This window comes from Apteryx rowi, unplaced genomic scaffold, assembly GCF_003343035.1.
Source record: "Apteryx rowi isolate R43461 unplaced genomic scaffold, aptRow1 scaffold_438, whole genome shotgun sequence".
NCBI classification, from domain to species: domain Eukaryota; kingdom Metazoa; phylum Chordata; class Aves; order Apterygiformes; family Apterygidae; genus Apteryx; species Apteryx rowi.
The window spans coordinates 697,571-716,369 of NW_020450692.1; the positions used below are offsets into that span (position 1 = coordinate 697,571).

At 37.3% G+C, this 18,799-nt stretch overlaps 1 protein-coding gene across 1 annotated transcript in view; it reads left to right on the forward strand.

The window, feature by feature from the left end:
* Nucleotides 1-18,799, forward strand: part of ANK2 (ankyrin 2) — a gene marked incomplete at its 3' end in the record, with an annotated part of 166,806 nt that overhangs the window by 76,100 nt on the left and 71,907 nt on the right. The window contains exons 17-22 of the mRNA XM_026076727.1: nt 1,395-1,592; nt 3,054-3,152; nt 3,260-3,358; nt 6,129-6,227; nt 8,897-8,995; nt 14,493-14,565. Coding sequence (XP_025932512.1) covers nt 1,395-1,592; nt 3,054-3,152; nt 3,260-3,358; nt 6,129-6,227; nt 8,897-8,995; nt 14,493-14,565 — 667 coding nt within the window. The remainder of the gene's footprint in view (nt 1-1,394; nt 1,593-3,053; nt 3,153-3,259; nt 3,359-6,128; nt 6,228-8,896; nt 8,996-14,492; nt 14,566-18,799) is intronic.

The window sequence follows — 18,799 nt, forward strand, 5'->3', positions numbered from 1 at the left end:
ATACCCTGTGAAGTCTGAAAGCAGTGAGCAATCTCTTCACCAGATGCATACGATACTGTAGTACTTAGTCTCTGAGGGTGCATAATAAGAGGTGGGATAATGCTCGACATGGAGACAGAGGGCACGCAATGTCTCGGGGCAGTAGCCACAAGTTGCAACACGGGAAATTTCAGTTAGATATAAAGAAAGAAATCTTCATAGTGTGGTTGGTTAAACATTGGAACAAGTTGCCCAGAGGGGTGGCTGAATCCTTGGAGATGCTCAGAATTTGGCTAGGCAAATTTCTGAGCAACCTAATACAACTTGGGAGTTGTTCTTGGTTTCAACCAGGTGACCTTCTGTTGTTCTATGATTCTTTTGGGCCTTCATTGAAAAAGAAGAAATAAATATATTTATGTATGTGTCTGTCTAAGTCCACTTCTGTGTCTGTGAGTTTTGATCATATTTGGAACTCACTTTAGTATTGTCTTATAGTAGAAACCATTTAGTAGAAAATGAATAGGCATATGCAGGATTCCTTCTGGGATTAGCAATAGTATTATGATCTCACTATGTTAGGCAAAGGCTACTAAAAAAGAAAAATAACAAGAAAATTGTTACTGATTTCAGAATGTTCTGACTGGTATGGGACTGCTGTTATATATGCTGCTAAAAAGAGGTGGCCTGTCTTTTCAGTGAATGCATAAGAGCTGCTCCTTCTACTGTTGTGTGTGGAGAGTAGCAAAAGCTGCAGTTGGAACAGGATAGTTTCATAATGCTCCCCTCCAAAAAAACTTGAGACCAACTAACCAAATGCCTCTAAAGAGGCTGTTTGTTATAACCCAGAATTTTCCCCCATAGTGCATTCTAAAGCAATTAAAAATAGGAATTTGTCGTCTTGCCAAAAAATATGATGTCTGCTTTGCTAAAATGGTTAATTTGAACTGAAAAACACTCCTCCCTATGACTGTTTCCAGACAGTAACATGACTGACACATGTATCAAAATTCCATATGCAAGCACAGATCTACCCACACACCCCAAAAAAGCATAATGCAATGAGGAGTGTTCACCCATCACTTTCCACAGAGAATGTCACTCATCAGTCAAAAGTGAATATTTACAGCCTAGGATATTTAAAATGTAGATGTTAAAGTCAGGATAATTTGAAGGTATCAAATTAAGCGTACTGTCAGCTGAAGCTTTGTTCTAGTTTGGAAGGAGAAAATACAGATGGCCAAAGCAACAGAAGAGCCAGACCACATGGGAAGTGTTTTGCCTTCAGAATATAATGAATTTCATCTCTGGGATAGTGGGAAGCATAYAAAAATACTGTTTTAAGGTGTCTGGCTTCATACACTTACATGGCTGTTGTATTAACTTTCTTCTCATTTTGTTTTCCTGACTGGTGTTAGAATGGATACACCCCTCTGCACATTGCTGCCAAGAAAAATCAGATGCAGATAGCTACCACTCTATTGAACTATGGGGCTGAGACCAACATTTTGACCAAACAGGGAGTGACCCCGCTTCATTTGGCCTCCCAAGAAGGTCATGCTGACATGGTGACCTTGCTTTTGGAGAAAGGATCTAATATCCATGTGGCAACAAAGGTAACTCACAATGGGAGGCAAAGTACTATGGTGGGAGTATTCAGTGAGATACTAAGTGCCGTGTAAGAATGATGTCACATTCCTAGAAATTCTCCACTTCCTTATATATGTTTCTGTGAATTTCCAGAAGTGACAACGGATGGGTGAACAGTAAAAGTGAGAAGAGAATATCTAGGACCAGCAGATAGAGATTAACCAGTTAGCTTATACTGTAGCATTAGTAGCTGTGCTGGGTAACACTCAGGAGGAGCTGCATCTGTTTGCCATCACAAGAGGAAAATGATGCAACACCTAGCTCTGGTAGAGAGGTTACTTTAGACAAAGAGGAGAAAAGACAGGCAAGAGAAAATTGTTTCCAAGTCATTCAGAAAAGCAGGACAGCAGTAGTTTTGCTGTGCTGCAACCTTGCCATCTCTCACGTGTTTCACACATGCTTCCAAAGGTTCACATTAGATGCAAAAGATGAGGAATGTAACATTCTGGAGTTTGTGGGTCCCTGGGTTTATTTAACAACATGTAACAGAAACCTGAGAGCTACAGTCGAAAATAGTTCAGTGATTATGCCAGCAAAGGAACTTTTGCACATTTATTTAACCTTTGGCCTTCTTGCCCGCATGGAAGAAATTAGCAGTGTCCAGCAAAGAATATCACAACAATATTATTTGAGTAGCAAATAAAAAAAAATCCTAAGGAAGATCTTTCTGATTATTTGGATTTTCATGATTGTATGTGACAGCTACTTCATAGAAAATCAGTTGATTCCTCAAAAAACACCCCATTGCCATAGGTCTTCATAGGTCACCAGTTTTATCCAGGCATTTATATAAAACTTAAGATCAAAAGCCTGCAGCTTTTGCTCAGACAAGTGAAAATGGAAGGTTCAAGCTCTCGTTGTCTGGTGTTAAGGTAATATCCTATCTAACCAATGGGAAACAAGGTGGTTTCATTTCTCTTATAAAATGTTTCATRCCTTGTTCACAGACAAGTACCATGTGTATCCCTGCAAGTTTTTACTGAAAAGTTGCATCCATTTCCTTGGAATTTTTGAATGGAATCTATTTTTGGAGTTATTTTCTTCATTCTGACTCATGCCTGCAGTCGTCAAGGTTCCCTCTCCTGTCTGAGGAGTGGGAAGCACGGTGAATGTGCTTCCCACCCTTATTCATTAATGGGCTCCGCAGCTTCCCCAGTGATGTTATTGTGTAAAATCCGAGCACGATCATTGATGTCTGAGATGTTAACTCTGTGATTGCGGTGACATGATTGCTTTGGAGCTGTTTGTCAGTCAGAATAGGAGAAAGATCAACTCTACATTTTTTTAGAAAACCATATTTAGAAGTTGCAGTTAGGATCTCCTCATGTTTTAAAGATGAGAAAATGAGAAAGTCTAAATTTATTTCCTGGTGTAAAGTGGGTTTTTTAATTATTATTTATTTATTTGCTTGTTTTTTACATTTCTAGACTGGACTGACATCTTTACACCTTGCAGCTCAAGAGGATAAAGTGAATGTAGCTGAAATACTGACAAAACATGGTGCAAACCAAGATGCTCAGACAAAGGTAAATCATGGAGTGGCTACTGTCTCCAGTCTGCCAAAAGATGCTATGATTGTAAAGGAATGTTCCATTGAGCTTGCAGTTTTACTTATTCTGTTCTTTTACTGTAGCTGGGTTATACACCTTTAATTGTGGCATGTCACTATGGAAACATCAAAATGGTGAATTTCCTTCTCAAGCAAGGAGCGAATGTTAATGCTAAAACAAAGGTAAAGAATTTTTCATTGCTTGCTTTGCTCTTTATTAAACTTGGTAACCCAGCAGTACTAATACATACCACTAGGTGGCCTTTTCACTAGGAAATCTATGGTTATTCATGCGCAGTAGGTGTCAGCATCTATTGGATTTTAGTGGCAGTGAAATGCCTTCTCTCTGCTACATCCTGGTGGGTAGTGTTCACTAAAGGAAGTCAGATCAGTTAACTCTTTGGGTGTGTGTAAGAGGGAGATAGAGAATCCATTTTATTTTGTTTTTATTTTTACTTGCAAATAACAGATGCAAGCTTGTTTCTCATTTCGTTTACACATATTTTACACCAGTATAATCACCATGTGCTGCCAGACTAGTAACTAACAATTCAGAGATTTTGGGGGTGATGCCAGGTTCTCTCTAATCTGATGGGGAGTGGAGTGGGAAGAGTTACTGCTGAGAAAAGTGTGAGTGGCATGACTTTGGGAGAGGAGGCAGCTGCAGTGAGGGAATACAGCTTACTGAAGACAGGTTTGGGGGTTTTTTTGAGGGGGAGCTGGGTATGCTGTTACTGCTCAGTTCTATTGAACTGGACCAAACTGCCTATAGGAAGGTCTGAATGTAATTCACTGACCTCGGTGGTTTCTTCCAGTATAAACCAGTATGCGCAACAGCCATATGTGATGCATTTTGTATCAAGAAGTGTAGATCTCCTGAATATAAACAAACACTGAGGTTTTGATGACTGTAACAGTGTGTTGCACCCCAAATATCATCACATTACCCTTATCAGAAAGAAAAGGCTAACTCAGGAGCTGCAGGACTTCAGATTAGTTAAAGCTGACATCAGGCAATAGCTAGCTCAGCTTCACTGTGAAGGACTAAATCCATTGATAGTTCTAGTGACACACTTAGTGTTTGTAAGTCCCAATCAAAATCACAGACTTTCAGTCCGCTGAACGTTTCAGCCAGCTCCTCTGTCCCCAGCCACGACCTATGGGTTTGTTCCATTTCTCAGTGTAGGACTGTTTCATCACAGTGGTCTCAGCTGAATGTGGTAAGCCACAGTTAGCAAAATAAATAAAAGCCTTGACAGGAGTAATGCTGACCCAGCCCTTATGCAGTCATCCAAAATCAATGGGTAAAAAACAGAGATTCCAAAAGAACTGGCCACACTATTAGAAAAACAGCTGATACGCGTTGATAAAGCAGACATTAGCAGGATCCAAATGGTAGCTGCCAAGACATTCAGCTGAGTTATTTAGAGTCTAATTAGGGCGACATACTTGCCCCTTTAATATTAGACCTTATTCCATGATAAAGAGGCCACTGGGCACAATGGACCAGGTTCTGACTCCAGTTCCCTTAGGTATTCCACTTAGAATAATTTCATTAAAATCAGCAAGTTTGTTTATATTAGCAACAGAATGACAGTGACTGATATGACAGTATGGTGCAGTGGTTCTCCAAAAATCCATGTCAAGGGAACCATAAAAATCCTGGCAATCTGTCAACCAGTACTGTGGACTCAGTTTAAAGAGCAAATCCATCCTGGCTGGATTCAGGATAGGCATGTGAGAGAACAAATAACCTCTATTGCAGCCAGTTCTTTAAATAGAGAAAGACTGCAGGATGCTTTGTGCTGTCTCCAGTGAAAAATAATGTGTCTGAACTCTGTTTTAAAGGACTTTCTTGATATTTAAGTGACAATAATAAATTTACTGTGCACTATAGCCTACAGTAAAATCCTGCATTGATTTCTTACTGATGACTACTAGTCCATGCATGTGTACCGTAAATGTAAGAACTGTAACAGTTCTAAATAAACTGGTTATTTAACTAGTTGAATTACTATCACCATTTCACTAGTAACATAAAGTGTTACTTGCATCCATCCATTCAGCTACAAGAGATAAATCTTAAAGTGTGTCACAGAAGCCCAGAAGACCAGTATGAAGCCCCCAGGCTTTACATAAGTGTACAGTGAAGTCAGTTTGGTGTTTTCTTCCTGTTTATTCTCTGCTTGCTTTCAAAGCTAATTGCAAATAATGTTGTAAATGAATTGCCTGACTGGACTTAACACAATACCATCTCTGATCAACTAGCTGAAGTTACTCTGGCTCTGTTTCTTTATTGTGTAACATCAGAATGAATCACTGGAGCGGATAAATACACAGAATTAAACATGTTTATTAGTACAGACAGCATGTACATATTTTTCAGTGTAATTATGGCTTGGCCAGGCCTTTTGAAGCCAAAGTAAAGCTAAAATTGATTGATATTTGTAATAGGTATAGGTTGTTGGCCTTTTTAAAAGCAAATGGACTCAATCACTGCTGTTAAATTATATATATTTTAAATTGACACAAATATTTTAAAGGCAAGTCCTTGGCCTCCTTTTAAAAACTAAGATGTGAGAGGAAGAAAAACGTTCTCTGCCTCTGCTATGATTCTGTGTCTTTTGCATGCCATTTTAACTTTACTGTTTCTCCTTGTTCCTGTCTTTGATTTGGGGAACAGGGGGATTATCTGTCTTTCTGGAAATTGCTTATATTGTGAGATGTAAGATAATTTGTGAATAAGAATATTATCTTCCTTTATGTTTTCATTAATTTAGGGAAGGAATGCTATTATTTCTGAAAATTTATTATCTTGGGGTAAATTGATGGCATAAATTTTTTATTCAAATGTCTCAAAAGGAGARGGAAGCAAAATGAAGCATCTAATCTAATTGCTGGTGGTTCTTGTTATTTGTTTGTTTGTTTTTATGGTAATCACCATGAACAACAGAATGGATACACCCCTCTCCACCAAGCTGCTCAACAAGGCCACACTCACATCATYAATGTTCTTCTTCAACATGGGGCCAAGCCCAATGCCATCACCACTGTAAGTCTGTGAAGTGCCTTTGGGACTTACTTCCCTGGACAGTTCTTTTCTTTCCTTTTTTGGGGGTTGAGAGCAAGCCTGTGTTTTGGTGAAAGTATTCCTCGTACAGCTGGTTGTCAGATGTGTAAATGTAACTTCCTTTCCTTTTCCTTATCCTCTTAAGGTAGCTCAGATCAGCTATAACCCATTGTGCACTGAACTAAACATGAAGTGAGGAAACTGATTTCTAAACTGCAGTGACAGGCTGGCCACAACTAGTTGTGCTGTATTTGTTCAGTTCCCCTCTGACTCAACTTTTTTGTCTGTAAAATGATGTCATGATAAGATTTTTTTTCATAAAAGTTAGGGGGAATTCAGAATCTGGGTTTCTTTGAAGATTTGGACCCAAGTCTCTGTCCCTCTATTTACTGGAACTCTGTTTCAAGTTCCTACTAAGCTCACTGATGCTAATGCCTTCTCAAAGAGTATCTTTGCTCTTTGAACTCTGCATATATATACATATATATTTATATTTTTATTTATTTTATATTATTTATATTTATAAATATATTTATATTTATATTTTATATTTATATTTTAATATATTATATATGTATTTGTGTGTGTGTGTATATATATATATATGCATGTGTATATATACCTCTGGTGGTAGCTCCTTCTTCACAGGCAGGAACGTAACTCTCCTCTTTTGTGTTAATATTATTATTAGTCACTTCTACCTGGGCAACCTTTAAAACACAGCCAGAAGGTCCAAAACCTGTATGTCCTTCCTCAGAGGCTACCATGTGCATACACTGCGCATTCTTAAATCCAGCACTGGTGCCCTGTTTGGTCCTGGGAACAACCACGTTGAATAAACTGCTGTGAAGTTATCCAAGAGACCAGTTTACGTGCCAGACTGTCAACTTAAGGGACTGTTGTAGTCAGCTTCTGGGACTAGCATTTCACTAGGTGGGTTCAGTGGAAGGTCTCTACTTGCTCTCAGTCCTCTTGTTACGACTGTCATAGCCCAAATCTAACCCACATCCAAACACAGTCTTAAGGATGTATCTTCACTGCACAGTGTGCATGCTTTCTCAGGTGCTAGCTCCGTTCTTGTCCACACACAGCAATCTTTAGCTTGAGTTACGAGAGAATTTCAACCAGAGACAGCTGGCACAGGGATATGGGATTGGGATATGGGCAGTTGAAGAGCAAGTGACAGTAATAGACAAACCATTCATGCTGTGAGAATGCTGATCTATTCACTCTGTGTTGCTAATCCACACACCCTGTGTTGCTTCAGAGTTGCTGAATTAGACTAATGCAGAAGAACTTAAATTATAGATAACAAAAGCTAGCACTAAAGTAGAGAGAAGCCCTCAGACTGCACACTGCAGTGGCATCACAAGACAAATCATTTCATTGCAAAGAGATGTAGATTGGCTTTCCATGATTCCTCCAGTTTGCCAACACATTCTCCTTTAGTTCAATAAAATAAAACAGTTCAGCTTGCACCCCTTTACAAAGAACCATGGAATATGTCCCTTCCTTCCCTCCCCAAGTGCAGTGAAATGGGGAGCATGGACTGTCACACCATGTAGAACCAAGTAACTGAGAGCTTCTTCTGTGGTCACTTAGGCTGAACTGGCTGCCAGTCACCTAGGCCAGTTCTTCAGGGAAGATGTGTCCTCAGAAATCTTAGATGATTTAGCTAGTTTCTTTTACTTAAATTTTTTTCTTCTATTCATTAAGAAAGTTCATTAATTTTGCTACCTATTGTACATGGCCTTGTGCTACTGTGGACCATATTTTGTAGCAGTTTGAGTAGAATTTCAAATGCAGTGAGACATGGTGATGTAAATCACTGTTCATTTACAGTAACAATCTAAGTTTGTAAAATTAAGTATGCAAATAACTATCTCCCAGGCTATTTTAGTGTTCCAGATAATGAAGGAGAAATAAATAGTCCTAAATAATTACTAGATTATCATTTTAAGGTCCATTTGATGAGTTGTGCGTCTGTATGTCATGGGCATTTAAAYTGTAAATAAATTTATTTAAATAGAAAATAATCTCAAAACCCCAAGACTTATATAGGTTRTTTTAGTGTTTGTTGCATCGTTATCTTTTGTATACTTTTATTATGCATATGTATTTGTTGTAAGGAGGGGTACAAGTGTATTTGGAGAATACAGCTGTAATCTTGTATTCCCCAAAGGAACATTGTATCTGCTAAAGGTTTAAACAGTTACCACTGAAAGTGAAGCTGTAAGATTTTAAAATACTTTTTTTTAGAAGAATATCCCTAATATAAAGCAGTTTATGCAAAACAAAACATCAGCCTCTGCAGGCAAGACACATTCTGCTTAGTGGAATTTGACTACTTCAGGGTTAAAGCATACAGCACTTTTTTTTTTTAAATTTAGAATAGCAGGCAGATGTAAGTGTGTTGTGTTGCCATGGTAATCAGGGCTATAGTCTTAAAGAAGTTACAAAGACAGAGTCAGATGTAATGGTAAAAAAAAAAAAAAAAAAAAGTGATTTTCCTAGGCTGTGCCTTGTTTTGGATGGAAATGCTGGCTCATGCAGTGTTGAGAGTGATCTCATTGGTTCACATCACAATCCTCCCTCTGATTTCTCTCTCTCTCTCTCTCCCTCTCTCTCTCTTTCTCTCTTTTTCTCTTCAGAATGGTAACACTGCCTTAGCTATTGCAAGGCGTCTGGGATACATCTCAGTGGTCGATACGCTGAAGGTTGTAACGGAGGAGATTACTACCACCACAACTGTGAGTTGTAGATGCATTATAATGTCTCTCTTCTTTATTCAGAATGTTGTCTTTCTCTTCTTACCTCAGACTCTCCATGTATCTCTTTCATGTTTATTTTCAGTTCTTAGGCCCCCCTTTCTGCTGGATTTTTGCAAAAGTGCTACAGTGGTTTGAGTATATCTTTTAAGCATGTAGAATTGTGTGCAGTACATCAGGCTTCACTGAGTTACCTAACAAAATCTACATGAACATAGGTGGCAAACAACTCTTCAAAGGCAGAGTAAAATTTTTTTCTAGACATGGGTCTGAGCTGCAAACCCAAACTTTCCAGAAGTTTGGGAGTTGTTTAGATCCTGGCCTGTTCCTCTATTTTTCTTTTCCACAGTCACATCTCCTTCTCGGTCTCTCCTTACATTTCCACACTTCTGTGACACCTGCTAAGGCTCAACTATTGCAGCACACCACAGCAAGCTTCTTGTGTTTGACTATACCAGCCATGGACTGGTGCCAAGCTTAATGATGCTYGCTAGATGGCTCTGAATCACATCAATCTTCTTTTTACTCTAGTCACTTTCAGTTCAAATGGATCCTGTTTTTCCAAAACATGTAAAAATCTTTCCATATTTTCCCAATGCTCACACTATTGGTGGTCTCTATTATGACTTCAGGGTTTGTGAATAGTAAGTGCTGAATGTCAGCAGGTTGATACTGTTGCTTTAAGCCACGAAAAACGGGTATATTTTGATGCTCTGAGAGGGAAAGGGTCTCTCTCTTTGGAGTCCTACCTCCCATCTACATCTGTTACAGCAGGTGGGAGGAGAGGACACCAGAAACAGTATGTCATCTAAGAAATAAATTTGAATAAAAATTTCCCTTACTGCATTTTATCTTGAAACTCTGTTTTAAGATAATGCTTTCCTTTTTTAATGCAAGAAATATTAGAGTCTAGAAAACCTGTCAGAACTAGCTGTCATTTAGGAGGTCAGAGATGAAAAATCCAAAGATTACCTAAAAATGCTGCTACTCAGTTAGGGGGAGGAATAGAGGAAAGTAAGGGGAGTAAAAGGGAAGGGAAGAATCCAAAATATTTTGAAAAGAAGTGGGAAAATAGTTTTGATTTTGTCGCATTCTGACAGCAAGTCCCACTGCAAACTGAGGAAGATGGAATAAAAGTAGCGTGATATAAGGTTATAAATAGAGTGAGCTATGATTTATTAATGAGCTGCAAAAATCAGATTGAGTCAGGTTTGGACAAGGAATTCCAGCCTAATTCCAGAAGTCTCTTAATAAAGAATGTGTACTTCGTGTATTTAATCGTAAAGCACATCACACATGTACATGCACAAACACATACATATCTATACAGTGATCAAGAAAAAAGCCTAGGTAAAATTTTCAAGAAGCCCTGGCCTCGTTTTCAGAAGTGTATTTTTTAGCCTAAAATGACACCTTTGCTATTCCCCTTTATTGTGTTCTGTCACACTTTTTCCATTCATGCCTGATATAAGTCGTAACTTCCTTTGTATCATGCAATGCATAGCACCGTAGGGCCCTATGTCTTGTTATATATGGGTATAATGTTTAGTAATAATAGGAATTACACTATGAAAAGACACCTGTGAGTTAGTTACTTTGGATAAATGTTTCTTTAAACTGTGAGGGTAATGGACCTTTCTATCAGATACCAGATGCTTGAGGTTTAGGACTGAATCAAACACTCAAACTTAATTGCATAGTTGACCTCTAATACTTACAGTACAAGATTTCAGCTTTCTTTTACATGCATCTGTGTAGAAAACTGTAAATTCAAGCCAGAAAAGCACTGTTTTAAAAAGTGAGTTGGGAACCCTTGGTAAACTYAGCAAATTGTTCAGACGTGCATTTGTCTGAATCCTGTGCATACTTTAGGGATACACAAAATGTAAACCATTTGGCATTGGTGGTGGTGGGGAATGTTGATTAAACATAATTTTGAAGAAGTGCTAAAAGGAGGGGATAAATAGCAGGCACTCCATGTAATAAAGTTCTCCAGATGATGAGGTTGGTATTGCCAACCCAGAACATAGCATTTAGCGCTGAAAAAAAGGTGCTGTCACCATAGCTACTTCATTCTCTAAGGTTGTAGCACAGTGATGCATGGAGGATGTTAGGCTGATGCTCTATTAATATTCAAGTCACTGGCATTTGAGATGAGGAAAAATCTCCGGTGCCAAAGCCTTTGGTCTAACTTTGAACATATTTTCCTCTTATTTGCACCAGTGTTGTTGCTAGTGGAACCATGTGAATATTCAGCAACAGGGAGAATACAGTCCACTTATTTTTATTCAGCAGTTGAAGATAAATAGAAAATAAATTTGTGCCCAATGTATTTGATATTGAATGAGCTAGACTTTGAAAGGTTTACTATACAGTTAAGTTTGGGGATACTTAAAGAAATAGGCATAGACTTCCTGTGGACAAATAGATATATGAGGAGCTTTGAGATCAATCATGCTATACTGCTGTTGAGTAAGGAATCACTGAATGTACATACATATAAGCTTATATACATACATGTGAATTATTCTGTGTCAGCATATAGAAACCTGGCCCTACAATGAAAATTACAAATAAAGAAGCCTGAAGTAAAGCCTCTAAAATAAAGTGCATAACTGTGTTCTCAAGAGCACTAAACAATAGTGACTTTGAGAAATAGACATTGAACAATTTTCAAACCCGTCCGTTCATATGGCTAGATTTGGTTTTCAAATTTTGTGAGTATTTGACACTTTTAATGTGCCTACCATCTAAAAAATTTCTAGTTTTGTATAAAAAAATTTGTTTAAGAAAATTAATTGCCAGCTTCTGTTGGGAATTGATGTAGCATTATAGTTGTTGTAACATTAATGATTCATGCTGAGTTCTGTGTTCTGGAGATGACAATATGAATTTTTTCTTTTTCTGAAACACACACCCCCACACACAATTCTGTTTTCCAAACTTTGTTTCAATTGTTAAATTATGTAATAATTTTCTTATACTGAAGGGAAAATCAGGAAAGAAATTAAGTATCATTACTTCTCTGTAAATAAATAATAATGTTGAGAGCATTAGTCAGCCCCCAGATTGTTATTGTACAGGGCTTGTACAAACATAATTTATGAATAAATTGGTATCAAGATAAATAAACCTTAACTACTAGGGTCTGCAGATCTAAGTTAGTAGAAAGACAATATGCAACATAGCTGGCATACTTTTTGTGAAGAACTCTATACCTGTAGTATATACTATAGTATTCTGACATCTTTTCACTCCTGTGTTCTTCTAATCAAATGGATTCCTAGTGTTGGGAACCAAGTTATGTTATATAAATTTTGGTCATACAAGAAACAAAAAAACCCTAGCATTTGTGACTTCTGGGTGGTTCAGTTCTTTCCCCTTTCTTTAGAATTTGAGCACTTCCTTCTGTCCTTGTTTGTTTTTCTGGGCTTTAAGTTATTTTACTCAGTGAGCATACAAACTGGCAGTAGAGAATTTGGAGTACAGTTGTGTAATTACAATTACAATGCCAGTAAATTGGCAATTGCATATAGTACTTTCCACTTGAAAAATATACTGCCCCCTTCACCTGGGTTTATTTCTTTAGTCCAAAGTCAGTGATTTTTTGATTTAGGATTTATTTGTACTTACTGCAGTATTGTGGAAGAGATGAGGTCAGTATCACCTAAGCGATAGCATGCTCTCCACCTGTCACAGCTGGCTTTGTCACCCTACTGCTGCCCGACATTTCTGTCTGAGGAGAGCCATGGGAATGCAGGGGAGAAAGTTGGATATATTGGTGGAGGCATTGCTGAATGCAAACTAATTTTTCAACACAGAGCATGTGTTAGGAAAAACACTRCAACAGAAATAATTAATTTCTTGAATCATGAATAAGATTTAATTTAGGAGGCCTAATTGGGATGACCACTTGAAGCAAATGGCATTGTCTTTTCCCTGTACTTCAGGAAAGTGAATTGAAAACTGCTGTCATGCTTAATGTATTTCAAAAATGTAGAGCAGACTTTTAAATCAAACTTCCAAAATAGTTACACTATTGGCAACTTTGTTATTTATAAAAATGCAGTATCTTATAACAATCAAGAATACTATTTTTGTTAGTTTGTTAGACATACAGAAATATAAATCTAAATCTGGAAATACCTAGCAAGTTTTGTGTAACAAAAGTTGCTATTGACTTCACTGCTTGATATCAATGGGCACCTTTCCCAAGAGCACATTGTGTAAGAGCCTCAGGGTTGGCTGACATTAATTATCACTCAAATTGTATGCTCTTTCACTGCTTCTACATATAACATTAATTTATACTAGATAGATCCCATCCCCAATTGGGAGCAAAGTACTACTGCAGTGGGAGTTTCACAAGACACATCCTGACATTCCCCTCCATGCCAAAGGGGCACATCTGCTGCTACATACCTTAAAGGGTAATGTGTTGAGTCCCCTTCAGAGCTCCTCAGTTCAGCTGACTAGCTGCAGATCTGGGTGGAGCCAGGAAAACATTTATTTTTCTGTTGTGACTAATGCTGTTTTTGATCACTGCTTTTTTTTAAGTGTTTGACATTTTGTCTTTGTATTGTAACACACTGAAGAGTCTCCTGTAGGCAACTTTCTCACGCCTTGCACTTCTGACAATTCCTCTTACTATGTTCTTCATCTCCTTCCCCGGTATGTATCTTGATGCTAAGTGGATGTCCCTGTTCCTGATTCAGTGTCCCTGAGCATCTTCTGTTTCCTAAAATCAGATAAAAAAATTCTTCTAGCATTCTCCTACTCCATGCTATCTCTCACTTCAGCAGTGTAATCCTGGCTGTCCTTGGTCCATACTTGCCTTGTATTGTGATATTTGTAAGCTTTTAGGTGCATAAAATATATCAGAATCTCTGAATAATTTTGTTCTAATGTGTACATGATTTGGGGGAATATACGTGATTTATGAAAAGCATATCATTTGTACACAGTGTATAGTCACTTTTTGGTGGTAGGGCTGTTTCAAGTGATCTGTCTAAATATTTCACATCTTTTTTAGTTTAAAAATTTCCAATTATTCATAACTCCATTTCCAAATGCTTTACGATTTAATAGTTTCCATATGCCAAATACAACTTTTGTGAAGCTCTTCTGTAGACATTACCTAATTCATTTTAAAATCATCTTGGAAACATTGAGCTGAATTATTCTGTGTGCACCATTTATAAATAAATTCACTGAGAGCTTTCCTTTCTTTTCCTTTTTTTTTCTAACCAGCTCATTATCTTTTTTTTGTACATTTCTGCTGGAGTAAATGCTACCTTATAGTAGCACAGAGAACAGGARCTTCTGAAGTAAAGATGAGAAATAAAATCGGAGGAAAGGGGAAACACATTATAAAATATCTCAGCAGATCCCACTGCTGCTGCTTTTGAAAATTTCCTGCTGTAAACTTTGCTTCTTCTTTTGATGTTTAATTTGAGGATTGATGATTCTGTCTTTGCAGACTGTAACAGAAAAGCACAAGCTAAATGTACCTGAAACAATGACCGAGGTCCTGGATGTTTCAGATGAGGAAGGTGAGTAACTTCGCTATGTTCCATATCACTTATGCCACCTGTARTATAGGCTCAAGATAGCTGCTTAAGCACTTTGACATTTTCGTTCTGCAGTTCTTGAAATTATGTTCTATGCAATAGCTTTTTTTTAAATGATGTGATCATTATGGGATTTGAATAAGGATGCCAAATATTGACCCAAACTAGAATCCTAGACCCATACTTCTTTTTCAGCCCAAACTTATAATCTTTTCAGAGCCAAATCCTCAAATGTGAGCATTTCTCAACATGATATTTAAAAATTCAAGTGTAAAGCTGTCCCAGAACTGGGTTGGATCCTCCTATAAATAGGTATTTGAGCAATAAACTTTTTGGATCAGTGCCACCTAGTTCAGATAAACATATTGAAGAGTTCTGCTTAATTGGAAACATTCTTGTAAGAAGATGCATAAGGTGGAAGGTGAGGAGTTTCTCTGGGGACCTTTTGGCACATGCAAAAGACAGATACATATGGCGTGACATAAAATAACAACATGCTAATAACTTTGGCACTTTGGTCTCAGACTCTGTTCCATGTACAGATAGGAGGCATATGTTGCATCACTTAGCTAAGTCCCAAGAAAATTTCTGGGAACTTCTGGAGGGTTTGATAAAGTACTGCAGTTTCATACTGCACAGAAGTAAGGAAATAGCTTAAAAAGATGCATTTCTAAAAGTTTATGACTGACTTCTTAATAAATTTTAATCATGATATCTCATAAGGTATACCTACATTTGCACAAATTTTCTAACTTCTTTTTAACTGTTGGCAATGTTAATTAATATTACAGTATCTTACATATGCCATATGATATAGTTTTTATTCCTTTGTAGGAACAATTTGTACAGTCACTATAATTTAAAAAAGCCCTAGGGATTTAGGAACCCAGGTTACTGGGGTTTTTTTTTTCTTTCACAAAGAACCCAAAGGCTCTTATGGTTCTAAATTACACCAGAAGTTAATGGCATTCATAGTCCTAAAGTGTTTTAAGTTACTTTTTGAAATGGGAATTAGGCTGATAAATTATTCTATTGAGAAAAATACTATGTTTGGACTCCAGATACTTCTTTTTAATGCTTACAAAACTGCAAGCAAAGAGAAACAAGTGTTTTAATTTGTATTCAAAAACAGGTTACATTCTATTGCAACATGATCTGTTAAGTTATTTCTCTCAGGCTTGTTTATGCTAAATTTTCTGCTTTTGAAAAGCATCCAGCTACTTGTGTAATGAAGATGATAAAAGGCCTTTAAACTGTTTCTAGCCTTAGGTTCACATTGTTTAATTTTCTCCCATTCTTGGGAACTACCGTTTAACCGTCTTTAAATCCACAAAGCATAGTATTGTCTTTCTACTTCTACAGCATTAACTTATAGGGTATTCCTTTTTCTCAAACCAACTTATATGTTGTACAGCCTTTAAACACTCTGATGATGAACGCTTCAGTGGTGGGGAAGCATATAGTGGCACAGGTGCTGTTAGCAGAAGTTCGTGGAGTAAGACTTGCAGATTTTCTCTTTTTGTTTAACTCTGTTTGTTTATTTTATTGTGTTGAAGCAACATGAATATGCTTAATCTGGGTGCCTAACACTACTCTTCTTTGTTACTCTTGAAGTGTGACTGGGCCTATGTTTCCTGAAAGGTGGGAGGAAAAAGGGAAGCCAGAAAATCTAAAAGATTTATTACCTGTATCTTTAATTATATGGGAGGACTTATTGTGGCCATCCAGCATGACTAATGCTCTCCAGTGCATTACATTAACACTCTCTGCTTTCTGTCACCGTCTGACACCTACCGTTTGTCAATAGCTAGCAGGATATGAAATAGGTCCTCTGGCACATTGCCTCTCAGGACTCTGTACTGAGCACTCATACTGATAGTGGCCCTGTGATCCTGCTGCAGGTTGGTTACAGTGAATGCGCTTCATGCCGCTGTCCCTGTACAAACTGTTTTGGTAGGCAAAGTATTTAGGTTGTTGCAAAAATTGCCAACAAGGGTGATATTTATCACAGGAATTTAAAGTAGCAGGGAGCTGGAAGACTGGAGAACTTCTAATAGGGATGATGAACCTGTTAGTGATGGTGTAGTCTTYGTAAGAGGCTAGCAATAAGTTTGCAGTAATGCTGTGTTCTTGGCTGTTTTAAAGTGACATGATATCTTCTGAAATAAATTTACATGACATATTAAACCAGCTAACTGTAATCATATAATTATAAAGTTGAACGCAACAAGAGTATTTGAGTAAGTAAATATTTCATGTCCCATTGTGGAGCCTGTTCCTCACTGGCAATTACTATTTTGTATTTTGCATGGGAAGCAATTATCTTGCATAATAGAATGCTGCTACATTAATAATAGAGTGCTTATACTCCTAAAACAAATAATGACCATTCAAGTGTAGCACCTAGTCTTAGCAATATAAAATAAAGGGCCATGTAATCTGTCAGATARTTTGACTTAGTATGTAAGTTCCTGCTCTGTACAGCCTTGTTCAACATGTTTTTGAATGGACTGAGAGTCCCACTAATTATTCTTTTATTAACATACAGCAGTTTCATGTTTTCTTTGGCATTTATGAGACTTTCCAGCTTTGTGACCGTCAGGGCCAAAGATGTATCAGCATAGTTTTATCAAACACTTTATTTATATACTCATGTACACATGCACGTGTTACTGCTATTCTCTCTATGAGTACTACAGTCTAACATGATGAATTCATAAAGATGATTATGCATTGTTATTTGTTTAGTACTGTGCACAGTGCCATAAAAATGCAGATGTAATGCAATCACTGTTCAGAAGATGAACACCTGATCTTGCAAAACACATTAAGAATGTACTTTTCCTTAAGGACCAGCATTACTCTACAGTTTCCCACAGGCCATGGGTATTCAGTGATGCGATTCCTGAAACACACATCCATGATTGCAGAAATGCTTCATATAGATAGTTAAAGTGACAAAAACTGTGCCTTTTTTTAGTCATTGCATTTGACTTTGCTGTTTTTCTATATCACTACAAAGTTCTGTTCCTTAAAAACTTCTACAAAAGAAGCAATTTGCACTTGAGGTATCCTTACAACAGTAAAGTGCAATTACTGCAAGGTATCTTATAAAATGTATTTAAGTGAAATCTACAGAATTAATAAGGTTAAGCTCATGCAAATGTTTTTGTTAGCCCAGGCATTCTGGAAGAATCTAGAAAATATGTTGCTGTTCCTCTGTGCTCATTTCTTGCATTATTTTTGTGTCAAAAGAGCTGGACAGGCTGCTGTTAATTTATCTTTGTGACTCCCATCTGCAGTAGATACGGTAAATGTAGCTCTTTGTAAATAGGAGGTACAAGACCAATGAGTAAAACAGTTTATGGAAGAGCTGTTATTTGTGTGTCTCTGAACCTCCTCATCTCCTACTGTTTCCAATCCGACTAACTTTTAAAAGCTCTGGTTTCACTGTCCCTTTGAGACTAAGTTCTGGCTGCTACAAGAAGTTGTCATAGCTCTAGCTATACATTCGCACTCCCTCCATTACTGCAGCACAAACATTTCTTGCAACAATGTGAACCAACCCAGAGAACTGGTCTGTCTGAAAACTAGTGTTTGTTTTGATGAGTTAATTTTCAGCCAGGCTACTTTTGCAGGCAGAAGGGAGTAGAAAGGGTGAAGAAGAAAGTGGGACACCATTTTTAATGGCAGTAGGTTCTTGAAGCACCTGCCATAAAGGTAGATCAACACCCTATAGTCATTAATGCTGACATTTCAGTTGCAGAGACAGGGTATACAAACAGAAAAGTCTAGCAAGTAGTCTTATGTACATAGTGGATGAAGCAGAATCACAGTATCCAAAGAAGAAAAAGCATCCCTMTCACAAGGTGTCAAAAAGTTGCTAAAGATTCAACCTTATGATTGRTTGAAACAGAAGTCTGTTTCTTTTAAATTTGAATTTCTTTAAAAGAATCTACAAACAAGTTGTCTTAAGACAAGAAGGTCATTAGGACATGGAATTTGTTGAAGTGTTTCTAAAAATGGAAACAGCTTCRTCACATGTCCTTAAATAATTTACAAAATAAAATATACATTAATCACTACATATACTAATCATCCACAGATTGTTGCATTTTTCCTCTCACAGAGATGTTCCTTCTTCTCCACTCTTGTTTTCAAGCTTATTCAAAATTATGGTATTACATCATTCAAACATATTCAAAATGATAGTAGC